General features: G+C 34.0%; 1 protein-coding gene across 1 annotated transcript in view; it reads left to right on the plus strand.

Annotated features, from left to right (window-relative positions):
• The first annotated feature begins 7594 nt into the window (after window positions 1-7594).
• The window catches only part of LOC105057763 (protein HUA2-LIKE 3), a 35195-nt gene continuing 20021 nt past the window's right edge, over window positions 7595-22768 (plus strand). Inside the window, exons 1-2 of the mRNA XM_010940453.3 lie at window positions 7595-8033; window positions 8567-8643. Of these exons, the coding sequence (XP_010938755.1) occupies window positions 7905-8033; window positions 8567-8643 (206 nt within the window). The 5' untranslated portion in view covers window positions 7595-7904. The remainder of the gene's footprint in view (window positions 8034-8566; window positions 8644-22768) is intronic.

Here is a 22768-nt window from a genome sequence, read left to right on the forward strand (position 1 = left end):
TTTTAATTTTTAATTTTTTTAACTATTGACGACGAAATAAGTTTCGTTGTGAATAATCTCATATTTATGATGAAATTTTTTTTATCATAAAAGAAGTCATTTACAATGAAAATTTTTTATCGTAAATAATCTATAATTTTTAATTTTTTAAAATTTTTGATTATTTTTTAACTATTTATGATGAAAATATTTTCATCATAAATAATTTTATTTATGATGAAAATAATATTTTATCATAAATACTTAAATTATTTATAACATAATATTTTATCATAAATAATTTATAATTTTTATATTTATAATTTTTTTTATTTTTTTAAATATTGATGATGAAACTGTTTCATTGTAAATAATTAAAAATTTATGATGGAAAATGATTTTCATCATAAATATTTATTTATTTATGATGTAATATTTTCATCGTAACTAATCTATAATTTTTAAATTTTTTATTTTTTTAAAATATTGATGATAAAAATATTTTTATCATAAATAATTGATTATTTATAATAAAAAATAATTTTTATCATAAATACTCAATTATTTATGATGCAATATTTTTATCATAATTAATTTATAATTTTTAAATTTTTTATTTTTTTCAAAATATTAATAATAAAAATATTTTTATCATAAATAATCAATTATTTATGATAAAAATTAATTTTTATTGTAAATATTTAATTATTTTTGATGTAATATTTTTATCATAATTAATCTATAATTTTTTATTTTTTATTTTTTTAAAATATTAATAATAAAAATATTTTCATCATAAATAATCAATTATTTATGATAAAAATCAATTTTTATCATAAATATTTAATTATTTACAATACAGTATTTTTAATAAAAATATTTTATAATTTTTATTTTTTTTATTTTTTTTAAAATATTGATGATGAAAATATTTTCATTATAAATAATTAATTATTTATAATGAAAATTAATTTTCATCTTAAATAATTAATTATTTATGATGAAATATTTTTATCATAAATAATCTATAGTTTTTAAAATTTTTGAAATTTTTTATTTTTTTTAAATATTGATGATAAAATATTTTTATTAAAAATAAGATTATTACTGATGAAAAAATATTTTTCATCATAAATACTTAAATTATTTATGATGAAAATATTTTTATCTCAAATATTTTGAAATTTAAAATTAAAATAAATGATGTATTATTTATGATAAAAATATTCATCATAAATAATTCATATTTATGATAGAATTTTTTTCATTACTGATAGTAAACTATTTATGATAAAAAATATTTTTATCATAAATATTATATTATTTATGATGAATTTATTTTTTTATCATAAATATAGTTATTAACGATGAAAATTATTTATATCACAAATAATTCGATCGTAAAAATATTCTTTTTTTATGGTGTAAGAATTTATCTCATCTCTTGAAAGTGATACGAAAGATCACAATTGCATTTGATTTCATCATACATAGCATGTTGCATAAACTTTTTATAATTATAAATGAATGACTTGTTGTTTGAATGTTATAAGGTAAAGTAAATAATGCTATATGCTATGATCGGATCAGACTGATAAATTATAATTATTATTTGTTGACATATATGTATCAGAACTGTATCAGAGTTTTATAAAATTATATCAAAGCTATATAAAAGATGTATCGAAAAGGAAAGAAATAAATAAATTATAGTTATTGATATATATCACTTGACTCTCAATCCTATTATGTATGATGTCCAGACTTGAGATCCTAATCACAAAGATGATTGTAGTGATATTGAGATCCCCACCATAGAAGAGTATCGTAAACTTGAGATCCCTTCCCACGTGGGATAATCATGGTGCCACAGTTAAGACTGTAGAGCTAAAAGAAATAGATATTCGTACTTAAGTATAGTATTATAAAATTGGATATATACTGGACATTCATACTATTTATTAATTTTCATGATATAGAAAAGCTAACATAAGACTATATTTTGAATATTATTAATTGTATAACTTTGATACATAATCAGATCAATATCACATATTGTATGATGCATTTGAGTTGCATGTTAACATGGTTTAAATTAGGTTTATATATGTATTTATTACTCATGGAGTCAGGAAGCTCATAATCTTTCTTTATTGTTTTAGATCTAAGGTTCAGAGGTTAGTTGGACTGGTATTTTTGGAGATTACTAAGAGACAAGATCACTTTTATAGTTTGCAGAATTGGTTTGTTTATATATATATATATATATATATATATATATATATATATATATATATATATATATATATATATATATATATATATATATATATATATATATCATGTGTTTTTTGGTTTATGTAATTAAACTATTCGCTAAAGATTTTGAATTGTAAAAGTTTAGAAGAAGAATTTCATGTTAGTATGTTTAGTGGTGTGGCAATATATATATATACGTACGAACGTACGTACATACATACATATACATATATGATCAAATGGATCAATAATTTGGGTACTCTGATATTTATTATCTTTTGTATGTGAATGATATAAATTTTATGTTATATTGATTCATTGACAGATGGTGCATGCATATAGGGATGGTTTCCTGTAAGTATGCAGTGGCTGCTCATGCTCTTAATATTTAAATCCGAGTTCGGAGGCATAATAGTTAAAATAGTATCAGAGCATAGGTTTAGGTTTCTAAAAATTTTGGTCCTAGAGTTTGACATACATTGAGTGTAGGTGGAGTAGCTATCTGTTGCTTAAAAATATTTTTTATCTATTATAAGTGTTAGTTCTAAATTGTGATCATTCATGCCCTATAGTTGAATTTTATTATTATCTCAATATAAATAGGAATGACACCGTCTCGTGTTAAGAAAATTTTCAGCATTGTAGATCACTCCCAAATTGGTGAATCTTCAAACTAGCAGGTTGGTGATAATAATCAGCAAATGGGTACCAAAATAGCTACTAAAATTATTCAAACTAAGCATTCACAGTAGCTTACGATACTTTAGATTGTGGAGACCATGACAGAAATGATGCAGAAACGACAGCATCAATTTAGGGATCAACAATTGAAACAATAGAAATGATTTCAAAAGCAGAAAGTGTAATTTTAAAAATACATGTAGGAACATTTTTTGTAATAACAATAGCAAATGTTGCTGTAAAAAAAATCATAGTCATTTAGTGGTAGATCTTAAATAGTATAGCATGGTGGTATAGTCGAATTTAGAAAAATGGTTGAACCATTGGATGCTAAGAATTAATTGGAAGAGATTAAAAAAGCTTTTACTGTTACAAAATATTCAGAGGAGAATAAAATAATCTATGCCTCTTATACGCTCTAGTGTGAAGCCTTGGATTGGTGGAGGATGGTACAGACTATGCTTCTGAGATAGAGCTTTTCATTTGGGATAAATTCCACAAAGCTTTTTATAAAAAGTATTTTTCTTTTAGTATTAGAGCCTAAAACAAGTAGGAGTTCATTTCTTTGGGACAGAAAAATATGACTATGACACAGTATGAAGCCAAATTTAATGAACTTGCTAAGTTTGCATCCAAGCTGGTAGAAGATGAGGGGATCCGAGTTCATAAGTTTTAGATGTGTTTAAGAGAAGAAATCAAAAACAGAGTAGTACCCTTATAGTTGATGACCTATACAGACATAGTAATTACTGCATTAATAGTATAAAGAGAAATTGAGTAGGAATAGAAGGAAAGAGAGGGCCAGAGGCAGAGAATTAGGCCAGTCATGAGATAGAGTGGATAAAATTCAACCTAGCAGTTAAAGAAACCAATTCGACAGAAAATGATTAGATAGTCACAAATGAGTTCAATTCATTATTTTTGGTTTGAAGGGAATCATCTTAGTAGGAATTGTCCTTTAAATAGTGGTACTTATATTAGATGTGGTCAGAAGGATCACAGGATAGCAACTTATCCTGCGCCCGCTGAGAGTCAGACTACCTCGACACTTTCAATTTTTTGACCAGCTCAAGCACCAGCGAGTGGTACTCCTTCTACTAGGTAGAGTAGAGTGGGAAGCCAAAAATCTCAAACTTAAGGATGATGCAATAACAAAAAAATGTGGAGAAAAACTATGGTTGAGGATGCTGGCATTGAAATCAGATCTATGGATATGATTCGTTGCCCATCATCTTCCGACATCCATTGTCACATCAAGTGGGTGGATGGCTACATTGAAGTTATTGATTTTTATCATCTCTGCTCGTCATATGATAGACACATCCTCAGAATGGATATCTTACTATGTCTATGATACAGCTTCCTACCTGATATCATTTATTAAAAGATGGATATATGTGGTGTCGCATATATGAATCCATCCTTATTCATGCCTTCCCATCCTCCATAAAGAGAGAATTTATTTTCTAATATATTTCACAGGCTAAAATGGCAACATGCGGCATCTAATCTTTTTTTATTTTTTTCCTTTTATGATTTGATCAATTTTTGAATGGCATCTATTGATTGCATGGCATGAATCAGGGATAATCCAGCATGAAGCTAGCCTTACCTCTTCAATACACGCATGAAAATGAGCTCATGTGGTCTAGACTATATATGGCATCTGTACGAATATGTTTCCACTCTCGCTAGTTGGGTGCAATGGGCTTTTTTTGCAAGTGCCTCCACTACAATTATTTTTCTATGCATTCAAAAAAAAAGGATATTTATGTTAAAAATATGAATGAAATTTTTTTAAATATTTTTCTTCTTTTTTTATGTGTAATGATGATTGGTGATCTTTTTTTTTATCTAGTCCATGTGCAAATAGGATCCAATGGTTCATAATTCGAACTCGAGACCATTTGGTATGCAACTAAACTGCCACTATCACATTGTCTATTCGAATGACTACACTACTATAGTGTTCTTCTCAAGAAAGAAATGGTGTTTTATTCTTCTTAATACAAACAATTTTCTTCATCATTTTTCTGGTGCTTGAGTTATGACATGTGGCATCTTGTTTGATCCAAAAGTTGTGTGGCACCTAACAAAAGCATTCTGACACACATTGAATTAAAGTTGCTTGCAAATAGAATTCAATGGTATGAATCGGAAGATCCTTATAAGGCATTATATGCCTTGCCCTCCCTCTTCACCACTTGTACGCACATGCAATTCCTGTAGTCGCATTTATATACGAGTGCCCATGATATGAATCAAAAATATTTCCTAAACTCTAAACCCTAAATCCTATCATATGAAATATGTGGTAGCTCATGAGACCTCTACACTCTCCTTATAACGAGGCATATTCAGTCGATGACAAATGGCAGCCTAAAAGACCTTTGCACTCTCCTTAAAATGTATGGGATAGATTTGTAAATAAAAATAAAAAATAGATAAACAAAATTTTGATAAATACAATAATAGAATTATATATATATACATCTACACACTAAAATGAAGACTTTATTTATGTAGAGCTCTCCATTAACTAGTTAGATGCCTATATTAACATTGTTATTAATATAACTCTTTATTTGGATTATAGGTATGAAAATTATTTAATACACTTTATTAAAAAAATATAATAATATAATATCATTAATAAAAAAATTATTAGCTTATCAAATTGTATTAAAAATAGAATTTATTGTTGTCACTAAATTGATATAGAAATTAATGATATTATCAATAACCATATTTGATTAAATATGATTAATATATATTTATTAAAGAAAGAATTCATTAGGAGAATCAAATTAATATAGCAATTAATGATATTATTACTAGTGATATTTACTTAACATATGTTGATATTAATGAAAAGCACTTTCCATTAGTATTTTACCATGCCAATATCTTACATAGATCATTAGATTTCATTAATATTTTATTAATTTCTAATATATTTTTATGATCATACAACTACTAATGACCTTGCTATATTGTATTTAAATATCCATAAATCATACAATTTTTTATTTTTTATTATATACAAGTTGGATTATGATCTTATTATCTTATTATAATATATTATTTTATTGAACTGATAGATGAACACATGTTACTAGATTTTTTTTTATAATGATAGTACGTCACAACATTAATATCAAAAAATTATTTAAGAAAATAATTAGGCCCTTATGTTTGTTATATTATATTTTATCATTGTTATCTATCTATTATATCTATTTCTATATTATATTTTAAGAATACTTAGGAAAAGAGAAAAACTACATCTCAAACATTGCATAGGTTATATGCTAGTTCGAATTAAAATGGTGTCCTAAAATCAAGGCTTATAAAATAGTCCTAAGAATACTTTTTTCGGGTATTTAGTGACATTATTCTCAATGTACAACAAATTTGACTCAATCTAAAATTTTCTATCATGAGCATAATTTTTTTTTTTGCATATTTTTTTGTTAGATTTTTTCCATGTCAAATTTAGATAGGGTTTTGCAAGCTTTTCCAAAAAGGAAGTTAAGTTTTTTTCTTCCCATATTTTTTCTACATAGAGAAAAATAATTTTTACTAAGAAAATATCATATTAGTAATATTTTTTGAAAAGAAAAAAATATTTTTAATAGGAAAACAATAGAGTCAAGCTAATTAAAATTTATGATGTGGTATATCAGTTTTAGACTCTAAATAGCTTTCAATTCTTAAAATGAAGTTAATTTTCTATGGTATATTCTATGGATCTTCATCTCATTTTTTTTTTGGGTGGTGATATTTATAAAGGCAGGATTAGATCTTTTTTTAATGAATACCACATGTGCTTTCTTTTTCCACAAGTTATTACCGATTTTTTTCCACGTCAAATTTAGTCCAGAATTTTGCACGACTTTCCTAAAAGGAAGTTAATTTTTTTATTCACATATTTTTCCTGTATGGAAGAAAATAATTGTACTTTCTTAATCTTTTTTAATGAAAAAATGTTAAGTAGAGTCCAGTTAATTTGAACTTAATGATATTGCATATTCAATTTTAGATGGACTCTAATCAGATTTCTAAAATAATTTTCCTAAAAAAAAGTTAATTTTTTGTATGGTCTATGACTTTTTCCTTTCCATTATTTTCTCTGCATGATGATATTTTGATGTTTTCTAAGTATATTTTCTAATAATATCTTAAGAATTGCTTAATTTTCTATGTGGATTTCTAAATATTTTCTTTAAAAATATATATATTTTTTTTCTAAAAATGAAGTTAATCCTAAAAAGAAGTTGATTCTGAAATGATATAGTCATAACAGAATTGGTTAGTTCAAGGATATCTTTAATATATTCAGATAATTTCAATATAATTTTTATTTTTTTAAAAAAATTCTTCCAGGATATTGTTAGCGAAGAGATAGGCCGGCCATGGCAAATTTTTTCACTTTCTATGTCGATGCGACCCACCCAAACTCGACGACTGACAGCCTAGCTGGACCCAGGCGTGGAAAATCCTGGAACTGGCATGTGATCTCCCTCCATTTTCTATCGTGGGCTGGGGAACCAGCGGGGTACCGTGCTGGACCCCACTTCCGTAGGCGTACGCGTACTTCGTACGTAAACGCGTACACAACCCACGTAGCCCCCCGATTTATGGTGGAAATATAGGATGTGATCGCGCTTCCGCCACATACCACCAAAAGCCCTCCTCTCTCCTCTACTCAAAAATAAAGGGCTTGTCAGCGAGCGGCACCCTCAATCATCTTTCTCTCTCCCCTCCACCGCCGATTCAATGCCTGCGTGCCCCTCCGCCGCCGCCACCGCTTTCGCCTTCGCCGCCGTCCGCCTGAGAACCCCATCGTCGATCGGGAGCTCTCGTTGTCTCGGGGAAGAAGGGGAGAGAGGCTGCCCTAGATTCCTCGGCCCCTTCTCCAGGTCCCGCAATCGCATGACCCAGCCCTAGCCCTAGCGATCGGTGTCGGGGTTCTCTTTTCTTCGATGGCGCCCGCTCGGAGGAAGGGATCCGCAAGAGCAGCCGCCGCCGCCGCCGCCGCCGCCCTGCAGCAGTGGAAGGTCGGCGATCTTGTCCTCGCCAAGATGAAGGGATTCCCGGCCTGGCCGGCCGTGGTACTTTACTGCCCACCTTTCTCCTTTTGTCGGAATCTTCTGCCCTAAGTTGGTGGGCTTGATTAATTAGGGATTCTTGTCCCAAGCCCTCGTTTTTCTTTTCTCGGGTCGGTGCACCATCTGTTTTCCTTTCTTAATCAGAGGCTAAGAGTTAGATGATGATCTTATAGGCTACTTTTGATGTGAACTGAGCAGATTATATGAAAAAAGTTTCTTTTTTACCCGACTGCACTCCTCCTTTTTTGGAGATGCTCTCACCAGGATGTTTCTATGTACTTGGCTGGCTAAATTTTTCCGTTCATTCCCCTCTTTTGCTGTGATTTTGAAGAACATCCTGAAGAATATGTTATGCCTTATCCTTTCTTAAGTTTTAATTTCCCCCTGCCCCCTTTGATTTGGTTTCATGTTCGTTACATGTAGTGCTAACGACTTCTGCTTGTTGATTTTGATTGTTGGCTGGCAGATTTGGTTTCATGTTCGTTACATGTAGTGCTAACGACTTCTGCTTGTTGATTTTGATTGTTGGCTGGCAGATTAGTGAACCGGAGAAGTGGGGTCTCTCATCTGTTCGGAAGAAGGTGCTTGTCTACTTCTATGGAACCAAGCAGATGTGAGTACTTGATTGGGTGATTATAAATTTCTAGGCATGAATTGTTTGATGAAAGTTTGCTAAGAATGAAAGTCGACTTTTAAAAAGTTTTCCCTTCGTTATACTGGTGTCGCTACCATCTGGGTCTTTGTTTGGATAAATTTTGGGATAATTGAATTTTTTTTTTGTTTTCCAAGTCTTTTATGGCAACGATTAATCTTGGGAGATGGTTATATTCGTTTATGTATGAAAATACGTCTCTGTATTTAAAAGGGGCTTCAGATATCATTGATATCTTCTTTTATACAGCTATCTTAAAAAAGATCAAATTGGTACAGCAGTTCTATCAGGTACTGTGCTTTTACTCATTCATATTTTATTTGTAGCTGTATAACAAGCTAACGAAAGAAAGGCTATGATTGTATACAATTGACATATGCCCATTTTATGAAACCATAGCCTGAAAGGTCTATTATTTTGTGCATTTAAGTTCTGATTATTATTATGATGCTCTTTTAAATGAAATAATATAAAATACAATCATTGATGAGTTTCATTGATGCCTTGTAATGGTTTCTATTCTTGAACATAGATTGTGCTTTGTCTTGGAAATGATCTTGTCACTTATGTGAGTATTATGTGTAACATGCTTGCTTGAAATTATACCATCCTAGACTTCAGTGACAGAGAATGAAATTATCTTGGTCAGATTGATTGGAATTAATTGCCTGATCATTCTATTCACTGCATGTTTGTGTGCATGTGCTAAGCTTTCAATTCAAACAATTTGTTAAAGTTCGAATTGAAGATGAGTCATATATCCTTCGAGGAGTTAATTTAGCTACCTTGGTTTTACACAAGGATTGAAGATAGACAAGGATATTTCTATGAGATGACGTATGGTGCATAGACATGTTGTTGGTGTGTTTAATGATGATCAAGTGCTGCTATTACATTAAAAAAAAATGTTTGTAGGATACTTGTTGTACTCACTATATTCTATGAAGTAAGATTTTGGGCATTGAGGAGTCCTACTAGTACATGATCAATTTAGTAGATATTATTATGTTGAATTTAAGTGGTTTTGATATTAAACTATGGGGTGTGTATGACTAGGGAAGTCCATCTTTAGATGTTTTATAGGTTTTTCAAGGATCTTTTGAAAATCACCAAAAAAGAAATTTTGAAGCATGAAATTGTTGTTAGGTGGTCTACATAATATTTTTTTTGTTTGTTTTGATGTTGGTGTGAAGGGTTAACTACGGGCAATTTCACAGGAGGAATATAATGAGAATCAAGGTTTTAAATTCTATGGAATGGGGCTGTCTTGGTTTTTCCATCGAATGGGACACCTGCCATTCTGGCCCTTGGGATTGGGGATGTTCTAGGGCACGCTCATTGGGATGTTGGGATGATGGTGGGACGATGCTGTCTCAGCACTTGGGAGTTGGGACAATATCCTATTTTGGTTTCATGCGGGATGTCCCACAGGGGTTTGGAATCATGATCAAAATACTGCAAGATTAAGCCAATTTTCATAGTGTTTTTGGCTAACAGGTTGTTTTTCACTGTTTCGGTTGGTATGCTTGGACTAGGATTTCTATCAAGCTTCCTATACCACTCATCGATGTTATGGAGATTAGGTTGAGAGCATGGTTTTCATGTGAATCACAAAGAAAGGAAATATCATGTGGGGCATCATTGAAATAACATGTTCGACTCTCACTTTCGGTGTTGTTAGAATTAATACCTAGTCTTCTTTCCCTCCTCTCCTTTTGCTTAGAGTGATCCTTCTTGAGCTTTTCCCCTTTTTGCATTGACTTATTATTGTCTTGTTCTGCTATTTTTGTGATCTCATGGATACATTTCTTTTGCTCAGTTGAGTCTAATCTTGGAAACATTGTTGTGGTTGATGGTCGGTAAAACTAAGAAATTTTGAGTTTGGAAATAAGAACATTAGGGGAAAGATTGGTTTATCATCAGTAGTGGTTACGAAAAGGTAATGCTTGAATAGTTTGGATTTGTGCCTTGTAGGTCAAGGAGTAGTAGAGGATCTCAAATATAACTGGAGTAGGGCCTTACAATTCACTTTGGAGGAATTAGCCTTGGACATGTTTGTGTAATGATTAGGTTCTTCATTAGCTCATGGGTGGAGGCCTTATGCTTGATTACCAGAGGAGTGGGGTCATAATCATCCGAAAGATGAATTCTTTTAGAAGCAGTTGGCAGGCTATTACGTTATATGTATATACTGGTTGTTGCTTTGCTTAACATTGACAAGGCTGTTTATGAAAACTTGAAAGGCCTCTTTGCAGCACTGGATGTTTCGCTTCTCATGATTTTTTGGCATAGATAAAGGAACCAAGAAAAGTATCTGAAAATATTGAATTAGACATTACATTATATATGTTTTTATTTTTTTTGGCTGCTTTGCTTAACAATCATGGAATGTGATTAGATGCATATTCAGGAAGTCTTGAAACAACCCATTGCTCCCCTGGATGTTTCACTTTGTATGTTTTCTTGCAATAAATGATGCAAGGAAGAGATGTCTGCAAACATTGAATTAACACAAGCATTGAGGTGGATGATGTAATAACTGTTTGAACTTGAGATAACTCTCTTCTCTTTCTGTGCTGCTCTGATATATAAGCTATTAGAGAAAAAAGTAGGGTGTCAACAAGCTAAATACAAGCAAGCTGAGCTTTGTTTGAGCTTGACTCAAAATTAAAATGGTCTAGCTCCAGCTAGGCTGGAGCTTGAGTCGAGCTGAGAAACCTCAGGTCAAGCTCAACATGTTAATATTCAAGCCAGCTTGAGTTCATCTTGGTTGAGCTCAGAACTAAATCTAACCTAACTTTAGCCATAATTGAAATGAGACAGGGAACAACAATTGATGAAATCATAATTGTAGATGTAGTATGCGCTGTCATTGAGGTTGGTATTGGGGAACCTCCTTTGTTGAATAACCTTAACTAAGTGGAGCTTCTAGTCCCTTCATGGGCACCACCCCCTTGTACTCACCTTTAGTGGTAGCCTTCCTACTGCCCTAACCTTCCCTTGCTTCGCACCTGTGCCTTATTGTTTGGCATGATCATGCCGTTGTGGCTGTTTGCCGGTTGTTGCTATTGCAGGCTGGGGCACCATGTTGTTCTCTGCCTTTGCTTGTTGTATCGAGCCTATCTCCATCATGAAGGAGAACTGATGAGGTTGGATGCTATTTCTAGGTCTAATAGCCATAGATTGTGGGTCGCTAACCATGTCAATGGCGAATGATTGGACGCTATGGAGGAGAAGCTCGGTGGAAGAGGGGGAAGTGATCGTGTACTTGGAATGGAAGAGAAAGGGCTTGAGGAGTTAAGGCTTCATCCTACTCACCAGTCATATAACCAGAGCTATTGAATTTTAATCGAACAATCTATTATTTCTCACATATTAATGCACCCAATAATACGCTTATATGTTGTATATAAATATGTAATATATAATATAAATGAGATAGCTTGTGAGTTGAACAAGGGTGAACCCTAGCATGAGCTTGGCTTGTTTAAATTTTGAGCTTAGAAAAATTGGTTTGACCTCAACTCGTTCAATAAATGAATGAACCAAGCTCGAGCTGAATTTCGAGCCAACATGAGCTAGCTCATGAGTGGCTCATTCATTTGCCAGCCCTAAAAAGTGAAATTCATCCAAATTATATATTCCTATGTGGTGCTTTTCTTTGTGAGGATGGTACACCAGATGCTCAATCATCCACAATGGCTTGAAATATTTTTGGGAACTTTGGAAAGATTGCTGACCTAACAACTATCTGCTAGTCATTAAGTTGCATTACCGAGTGTTTGAGCCTCCATGTCACAGTTAGCAGAAGTTTTTTCCATCATGGAGGTAATATTAACTTGTACAGTTTGTGAGATCTTTTCAATCTCAAATTCCTTGCTTTTTGCATTAGTCTTGTGGGTCTCTTGTTGTCACCAATTCCGTTTTTATTATAGTAGTTGGTCATGTTGCTCTAGACTCCTAGACTCAATGTTGAATGACTAACACTACCTGTAATGTGAAGCTGATGTTGTTGCCCATCCTACCAAAAATTGGTTTTGGTCCTTTTGGACATAGGAGGGGACTTTGACGAATTGTAGTGCTCATTTCCATAACTTGGCATACATGTGTGTTGATTAGATAAATTGTGTACAAGCAGTATTGCCTCTGTTCATGTACAAGCAGAACTACAGTTTATTAAGTTGTGTTTGAAGCAATTATTGCTCCATTCATTTGCTAGAGAATTTGCACTTGATTTTTATGTGGCTTTGGTTATTTCAGTCTGTCAATCTTGAGTTCTTATGGTCTTACCAAAACTTTAATGTAGGTTTGTTGGAGGACATTATGTCTCCATTATGACCACTTAAACTCAATTACATGATGTAAAATTTATATGTGAACAATTCCATAGTAATCCACCAGGGTCCCACGGAAGACATGACACCTGCAGGATGGCTACTTATATAAATTGGATGCTGTATAATTTGCAGTTGAGCAATTCACAGTAACCCAACAATCATCACTTCTCTGTACTCTATAATCTTAGTTCAATATATCAGATCTTAGATTATGTCTATATTTTTTATGTTTATATTTTGTTTGACTTTGGTCAAATGTGAAGCAGCTTGACCCACTTGCAGCATAACAATGTTGTTTTGACCCATAGGATTTAGACCTCACCTATTTTTACTTTAATTGCTTTGAGCTTGAATTGATAATTCGATGGTTCAGTTTTGGTCTAAAATTCCAAATATCAAACCAATTCAGCATTGATTGTTGGTAATGTCATACAGGTTAAGGGATTCCAGTTTGGCTTACATGCATATGCCATGTATGTTGCTGGTCAAGTTCTCTTACTATTTTTATAACTTTGTATAGATAAACTTTTTAAAAGCTCCTAGGTCTTTACATTTTCTTCAAAACAACTTTTAACTGCACCTGGTGTTAACGAAAGCATCTTACTGTTATAATACTTTTTGTGAGGTACTTGCAGTTATTAATATATTCTTCTAAAGAAAACTCTTTTCTTTTCTTTTGTTCTTCATATAGTATGGAATGGCTTGCATGTTTTGGAATTCACTGGATATGTAGTTCTCTTTAGAGTTTGAGTAGCTTTAGCAAACAAAGAAAGGGGATACATACATACATATAAATATATGCATGTACATATGCATATACATATACATACATGCATATACATACGTATACACACACACATGTGTGTGTGTGTGTGTGTGTACACACACACATATGTATATGTATATATATGTATATGTGTGTGTACACACACACGCACATATGTATATGTATATGTATATGTATATATATGTATACATATATGTATATATACACACATATACATGTACATCTACATGTATATATATACATATATATATATATATATATATATATATATATATATATATATATATATATACATACATACACACACACACACACACACACATGTATACACATGTACATATACATGTATGCGCGTGCGCACACACACACATATATACGCACACACACATATGTGTACACACACACACACACACACACACACACACACACACACACACACACACACACACATATATATATATATATATATATATATATATATATACCAATATATGTATACACACACACACACACATATACATGCATATACAGATACATATATGTATACGTACACACACACACATATACATACATCCATGCATGCATGCATACATATACATGTGTGTGTGTATTAAATATTGTTTCACAGCTTGCCTTATAGTTGTGTTGTATTCATTTTGTTTGAGATATGACTGATATTTTATCTGAATAATATGGGACATACAGACTTTCAGGTACATGCTTGTATGGAGTTGAGAATCTTGCTTGCATTCATTGTCTTATTGAGAGCGGAAAAACATTGATTGGGAAGTTACAGGGGTTCTTTTTTCTTTTTTTTTTTGGGGGGGGGTGGTGGATGGGCATAACTTTTGATATACCATGTGAAAATTTAAACTCATACTTTTGGGTTTGATTGGCTCAATGTTCTTGCTAAATTAGAATCTTTGTAATCTGGTTTCATTTGATCTCTAATAGAATTGGCTATTCGGCTACTTGGTTGCCATTGCCCATAGAAAGAATTGCTGGAGTCCCACTAGCTCATGATTGTTCTGTTTAAATCCTCATGGTCATGTGGATGTGATGCTGAATCTATGTAATGGGACTTAAGTTAAATACCTTTATGTTCATTAATGGCGACCAATAATAAGAGTATGATCAGTAGGTAATTTGTTTTTTCGAAACTTGAATTGTACAAGCTCATTTGTCTCTTTGGCCTCATGACTGGCTTACATACAATGAATTTGTTTTGCATTTCTGGTTTAGGCATTAGCTCATTTGAATGCAAAAGGAAAATATTTTATTCATCACCATTTAGGTGTATGTCTATGTTATAATTTATGGGTTCTTCATTTTTTGGTTCTGGAGTTTGCTTCAACTGTAACTTCAGACTCAACTTGGCTAATATTTGTTGCTCTACCTTATCATTTAATTGAGGCTCACAATAAATTGATTCAACTATCAAATAAGTGCTTTGAATTGAACCTCAACAAAGTTCTCATTATAAAGCAACAAGTTAGGTTTTGGTTGAATGTTGTTTGAACTATCTGCAAGTTTGAGTTGAATTTATAACATACCAAACAGTATCTAAACCCAGATCTTGTTCCATCCCTTTAAACATTTTGGCTTTGGTCAAGGCTTTATTCTATTACCTAGCCTTTGGTTGCAGGGTAAATTTTGAAAGCCTTTTACTGCTGAAGGGATAGACCTATTCCATGGAAAAGGAGCTTTCTGGCATTTGGTTGGAGGGATAAGTGTGGGGAATAAAGTGCATTTAATCTACATTGAATTTCAAGATGTTTTGGATTTTTTTCACGAAGATGAAATCAAGGTTCACTGAATTGGTACTAAGTGGGTGGTATGGTACAGCACGGTATGGGTCTGTACTGTACCATTTTGGGATGTATCTTTTTTCTTTTTTCTTTTTTTCCTATTTCGACTTGAGGTGGGTAAATGATTTCCCGACTTCATTTTTTTGCCAACTTAAACTGAAGTCAGCAAACTATTTGCTGACTTCAATTTGTAAATGGCAAAGCAAAGGGCATTCCTTGTTTCGAAACAAAATGGGAGAACCCCCTGTTGATGAGACGATGAGATGAGGGCTATGGAGCCCTCTCTTTCTCTCCCCCTCTCTCCTCCTCCCTCTTCCGTTCCCTCCCGCTCTCCCTCTCTCTCTCTTTCTCTCTCTCCTTCTCCTTCTCCATTTCGAACCAATGGACTGAACCGTGCTAGTAACTGATCGGTCCAATTTGGTATGCCTTGTACCGGCTTGTTCGGCAATGTTCAACCTTCATGGATGAAATTACCCTCCCTTTGTTTGTGTGTTTATATAGGGGATAAGGGCAAAAAGGTAATTGGAGGGGATAAGGGCAAGCCTGTTCTATGGTATAATCTATTCCATTAAAATGGCGGAGGAAAACTATATTGCGTAGGCCCATTTGTATCCCCAAGCACTATAAGCTCCTATTCCATTCCTTTCCTGGAGTGTGACAAGGATATACCCCAGGGGATATCCTCCTAGTCATCCTGTAACTAAACAGGCCCTTAAAGAATTAGGAGCTTTTCTAGGGGTTTTAGAGTGGAGTGAAATTGGGAAATTGGGGTGTTGTGGGTTTTTTCAAGTGGATAATTGAATTTGAGGTGTTCTAGTCTTCTAGGTGTTGATACATTTTTTTATCACACACCTTTTTGTTATGAACAGGTAGCATCCAACTTATGTTAACCTATAGCATCAAACTTAGCTTAGAATTTTCAAGTGCCTTCTTAACAATTTTATTACTGGAACCAACTTTCCAACTGTAAGTTTTCCCTAGTGCTGAACATGTTGCCATTGAAGTTGCTTTGTCCTATCTTCTATTTTTTATTTTCAAAAATATGTGACATGAATCACACCTTTCTATTCAAAACATCATTCATTAGTCATCTTTGTTAAAGATGTTCACATATATTTCTTGTTTATTGATTTATTCATTTGTATTATTTGGAATTTTTTCCTATCAACTGTCAAGTTCTAGCTTGAAGTGTTGGCCAATCTTGGAGTTCTAACACTAGGCACCCCTACTAAGCATGCAAGATTTAGGATGGGAAGTGGAGCATGGTGCCGGCAAAGGTTGGTGGAATGATGAGGCATGGTGGTGAGGGTGGACAGATAAGGATAATCTGAGTGTTAGGGTGGAGATTGGTAGTTTGTTAAAGCAGAATGGGATGGATAGAGGTGTTGAGGGGTTCTTTTATCTTATTTTCTTCTAGTTTTTTTTTTTTGAGCATGTTATCAGTGGAGGGTGTTGGTAGCAAAAACAATGCTGGAGGTTAACAATGCAACAGTGTAGCTATGGTTTCTTTTTTTTTTTTTTGGGGGGGGGGGTGTGGGTGGGGAGTTGGTGCGCCATCTCATCTTGTTTTTGTTTGTAATCTTCTTTCTCATGAGATATAAGTAGAAGAGAAAAATGATGAATAGAAAAATTAATAAATGCACCTTCTCTTCTATAGAAATATATAATTTTGTTGTCTTTTTTTGCACTCTAAAACATCTAGAGAGACAACAAGAGAGTGCATCTTCTGAAAATGATATGTATTTTTTAGGTTGCATATCTACAAAACCAAATCTTCAAACCTATTCAATATGTTTCCAAGATTTGACTAGGACCCAAAATGTATTTAGTTTGAATTGGACGATCCAAACATGAAAATTCATGTAGGGTCCAAACATGACCACGACCCATCATGTATTTTGACTCTCTTACTAGTGAAATGTTTGTTTTTTCTTTATGTGAATCTACGTATGTCATATGTATGATCATGTAAGCTTCTTAGCTATTTCTAGTATGCTCAGTATTGTGTTGTCACTTTTGGATGTTTAACTTTTAAGACATCAGGCCAGTGCATCTTTTGTCTTGCATGTCAAAGCATTGGTGGTTTTGAATCATCAATTAATTTAATATCACCTAAAATTATCATGCACATTGTTCATCACATATGCTTCATATCTGGTAATTGCAATCCTAGCCTTGTGCGAAGGTTGTTTTTGTCTTGCATGGCAAGGATCTCGCATTTGACCTTGGTTCTTGGATATACATCATGCTCCTTTTGTTTACAAGATCATTATTGCTTTTGCTTCGCATTCTGCTTATGGCTTTATGTTAGGGTTCATCGAGTCACCCTATATCGGGTGGTTCGGGGCGTGCTGAACCGTACCGACGGCTAATTGGTGCAGTTTTAGCCTTCAACTTAGAATGCCGGCAAAGATGGAATGAGAGAGAAGGAAAGAGAGGAAGAGAGAGAGGAGGGAAGAAAAAAGCCGGTGGTCGTTCGTCGAGGTCGTTGGAGGGCTGTCGATGCATTCGGAGCTCCTGATCTGCCATAAGATGCGGGAAGAGAGAGAGAGGGGAAGGGAGAAAAGACAAGGGAGTAGAAGGTGGCACGGAGGTCATCAGAGGGCCTTTGGGTGGTTGTTGTGGCCACCGGATGGCCCAAAATTGCCCTGCAGCGGTCGCGGGTTTGAAACTGGGTTTCGCTCATGTTTCGTCATGTTTTTTAAAATTCATTGCCGGCTTCACTGTGAATTATGTTTTTTTTTAAAAATATGACAGAAACAGGGGCGAACCATTGTTTTGAACCTGTGGCGGCTGTGGGGCTATTTTGGGCCATTCGACGGCCACAATGGCCTCTCTGCTGCCTTCTGCTCCATCCTCTTCTCTCCCTTTCTCTTTCTCTCTATCTCTCTCTCTTATTGCATTTTCTCTCGTAGAGGACTGCAGTGCTTGGGAGGCCTCGGCGGCCCTCCGCCAGCCTCCGTGGCCCTTTGGTGGCCACCGTTGATATCTTTGCTGGTCTCTCTTTTCTTTACTCTTTTCCTCTCCCTTCCCCTCTCTTTCTCTCTCTTTTCCTCTCTAGTTCATTCCTCATTTTCGTATCAGTTCGGTTCCGGCATGGAGGCATATCGACCTGTACAGTCGGCCGGTCGATGTGGGATCCAATTTTGAGTCGGCAATCATTGCTTTACATATTGTGTTTGTTATATATTGTCTAACTACTATAATATAGTGAGTAACATATGGGTGGAGTAGGTGCATATAAGATGGTATCAGAGTAGGTTTTGTGAGGACTTGTGCAGGCACGTATTAGTCGTATGTTGGCTATGTATTAGATAGATCTTGGATACTTATATAAGGCCCAAGTAACTAAGATAATATCTTTTGGCTAGCTTTTTTTGGTGAGGTCTTGGATTATGACAAGTGTCATTGGAGCAGACCTAGCCCATTATGACAAGTGTCATCAGGGCGGACCCAACACATGGGCGGTATGGGCTAGGGGACATTGCTGCATAAGCCGATTTGGGCTTACCATGGGCTGATTATGATTTTTGTGATTGAATTTGTGGCACATGTAATTGGATTTGAATGGATTTGGACCCTTGGTCTAGCAATGATGTCTAAACTTAAATGGGAGGAGCATGTGAAGACCCTATGTTGACGTTCTTTTTAGTCTCTTTTAGTCTCATATCAGCTATATACTAGTAGATCTTGGGTTTTTTTTGTAGGGCCAAAGAACCTAAATAATATCTTCCGGCTAGCTTTTTTGGGTGAAGTCTTGGATTGTAATAAGTTTGTACGTTGCTGCCCCCTCTTGCTATTACTCAAGTCTAAGTGCCTTTTATAGAGAGTTGCGGCTTTTTGCTTGAGCCCACTATTTGTTTGTCATGTTTGCACTTGATGGATGCATGAGGTGTAGCTTTATGTTGTTCCCTCTAGCATGGTAGCCTTCTTGAAATGAGGATATTTATGATTGGTTTTCAAAAGCTCTTCAACAATTCCAAATGTGACTTTTTTTTTTTTTTAATGTACTCTTTGATTCTTGAATTTTAATGGTTATTGTTCTCTGTTTGTAATGTAGACTCTTTGATAATTAAGCCTAGTGGATGTTGTTCCCTAGATCTGGCTAACACATGGCATCTAATGCTTTCAACCTTTCATTCCATTCCCCAGTCTTTCAGCTATTCTCAATGCATCACATTTAGGTCGACCCTATTGATCTGCTTGGTTGGGTTTATTGCTCCTTAAATTTGGCTGTCAATTTTCAAATTTCAGCTGCCCCATGATTTTTTTTTAAAAAATTTTATGATGTCTTGTATATTTTATATTCTTTGTGAATTAGCTTCTGTTAGTCTGCTGGATCTTGCTTGATTTACTATTGCTCCTACTTCTGTGTGTGTAATGCTAGATCTCTAATATATTGAAGATGATTGTAAAGCTTGGGGTGCTCGTACTACCAGGATCACATGATCATAAGCCTTTCTTATCTTCCTATTTTCTGCTTGTTCTCCGTACTGACTAGACTAGCTGAGGGAAATGATATAGTCTCATTGTCTTATACTTTGCTTAGGATTTAGATTCTGTTTCAATTTAAGTGCATCGGTTAATGTGTTTTTACAGATTTTCTTTAACTATATCTGGCTCATAGGCGGTAGAGCACTTGCTTTCTCCTTTACTGCTTGTCAGTAGAATTTTTCTTTTTACTCAATCAAATTCATTATGATATTAGGGCCCCTTTTTCTCTATCTTGGTTTTTACTGTGCATGCTTCATTAAAGACCTTTGTATTGCCTCATAATTTTTTATATTTGTTATGCCTAGGGGGGCATCATTCTAGGTCTCTATTAAGGAAAACAATTACCAGATTCCATCAGATGGGGATCTTCATACTCTTTTGTGCACTTTGATTTTCTTGCTGTGAACATATTGAGCAGTTCCTTTCATGCGCTATGCTATTTTCTGTCACTAGACACCCCTCTAATTTTAACTAAAACTATCATTAGAATTCAGCCCACTGCTTTGTTCCCGAATCTTTAGTTTAACCATTTCACCTTTAGCAGATTTGCTGCTATTGTTTTGCTCAAGGCATCTTCATTTTGGATGGTTTGATTTTTAGCTTGTTGATTGCTTTATAATTTCATTCTCTCACATAATGCTATCGCATAATTTTCTGAGCTTTATCCTCAAGACTGTTCTTGTGTGCCCTTTTGGTTTCCTTTATGAGTGTTCTGATTGTTCAGATATATTAGAGTAGTCCTTTAGCACTTGCTAGGTTCATCGTTGACTTGTGTTTGAAGAGTTACTTTCTCATATGATCCTCCTTTTTGTTATTGCCCATTTAACTTTAAATCCATTTCTCTCTAGTTTGATATGGATTTTTGTTCACTTACCATCACTCCCATTTTTTCCATTCATTGGAAAGCCACTAGTTCCAGCAAGGGCTCCATGGTTTTGTAAGTTGCATTAGAATGATTGATGCATGGTTTGAAGATTCAAAACATTTTAGTTTCAGGTGGAATTGATTTGAATTAAGGCTGGTTCTGGAGTTTCCCTTGACACTAAGTTATCAGGCCAACTTTTATTCTATTCGGGATGTATATTTTGTGATGTCTTCATTTCTTTAAATGCCGAGCAGTATTTTCTACAAATTGTACTTAGGTATTGCCAGTACTGAGAAGATTTGAAGCTGTTAATACAGCCATCCAGCCTTGTCTTAACTATTTTGGGAGCAAAATGACAATATATTCTAAGCGAATTAGAGGATGACAATTTTTTTGATAAAATCTGTTAGATATTTCCATTGTTACAGTCATCAAATGATCTTTTACGTTCAAAACAATTTTTTTTGAATATTTTATTCTTAAAATAATGTTCTGATGGATACAGTGCAATGCCGCTGAAATGATTAATGCAAGGGTCTGAAACAAATTATTATATGCTAAATGATAATTAACATTCTTGAATTATTAAATTTTCTTGATTTTTAATTCTTCCTTTTTGTGGGTTTATTTTATAAGTTTAAGCAAAACTATTAAACTAGGGCCTAAACCACTGAAAGCACCGAACATGCAGAAACTAAAAATCATATTTGTGCAAACAAAACTAAAGCTGAGTTTCAAGCCCAGGGATCATGGCTGTTATTGTAATTTTTGAAATCTTCAACTTTTACATTTAAATCTTGTCTTCCATATGAGGTTGGCTCACCATCATTGATGACCAAGTAATAAGATCGCTTTGATGGTTTTCTGGATTTTGTTATAATCCTTTTTTTTCCCCTAGGATTTAGTGAAAAGAATGATATTGACTTTGGGAACACCTTAGGTCTTAAAGTGAAGGAAGATGTACTATGCCTTTGCAATTATCCGTGATGAGTTTCTCCATTCGCATGGTGCATGATCTGCGGTACTTGGTCCCTTGATATTGTTTGTGCTGTTCATTGTGTAGTCCATGAACTTAAACACCTATCCTGTGCCTGGTTGTGCATTTGCTTTACTTGTGATCTGTTCTTCGTATTGAGATCACAGGGAAGTACTGTGGTCGCATTCTTTTTGTATGCTGTCCTTTGTGCAATGATGTATTTGAACCTTTGACTTTCATCATGCTAATGGCAAGTCTTATTGTTTCTCACTCAATTTTTCTGGTTGTTGGGTGATCTGCTTTTCTTGGGCAATATTTGCATTGTTATAGCATATTGTCTGTTCTAACTGTGTACCCTTATTTGTTATTCAAGTGCTCCATCACATAAGAGCTTATCATATCTTGCCATCTAGGATCTTCATATCATATTGACAGTTTTACTGGGGAATGATCATACTAGCAGGCACTTCATCTGGCCTCCTCATCCTGTTTAGGAATTGTCATTTCCTGGAAGTGAAAAAAGCAAGACACCATCTTGCTTTCTAGTGCCACAGATTATTGTGTAGGGTCTCAAATCATTTTGGATGTTGTGTTGGCTTTCTTTGTGCCTAAATATGGTCGTATATCTTTATACTCTTGCGAGCACCGCTGATACATTATTACCGTGCATACTGGTGCATTTAGAGGTCTGGAACTAGCTGGTATTTACTACCATATTCGATATGTAAATCCATGTGCTTGTGTACTTCATTAGAGTTGTCTGTAAGGAGAAATGGCAAATAATTTGTATTAAGTTCCACATTGTCAGATTGGTTTTCT

This window comes from Elaeis guineensis, chromosome 14 (assembly GCF_000442705.2).
Source record: "Elaeis guineensis isolate ETL-2024a chromosome 14, EG11, whole genome shotgun sequence".
Taxonomy (NCBI): Eukaryota; Viridiplantae; Streptophyta; class Magnoliopsida; order Arecales; family Arecaceae; genus Elaeis; species Elaeis guineensis.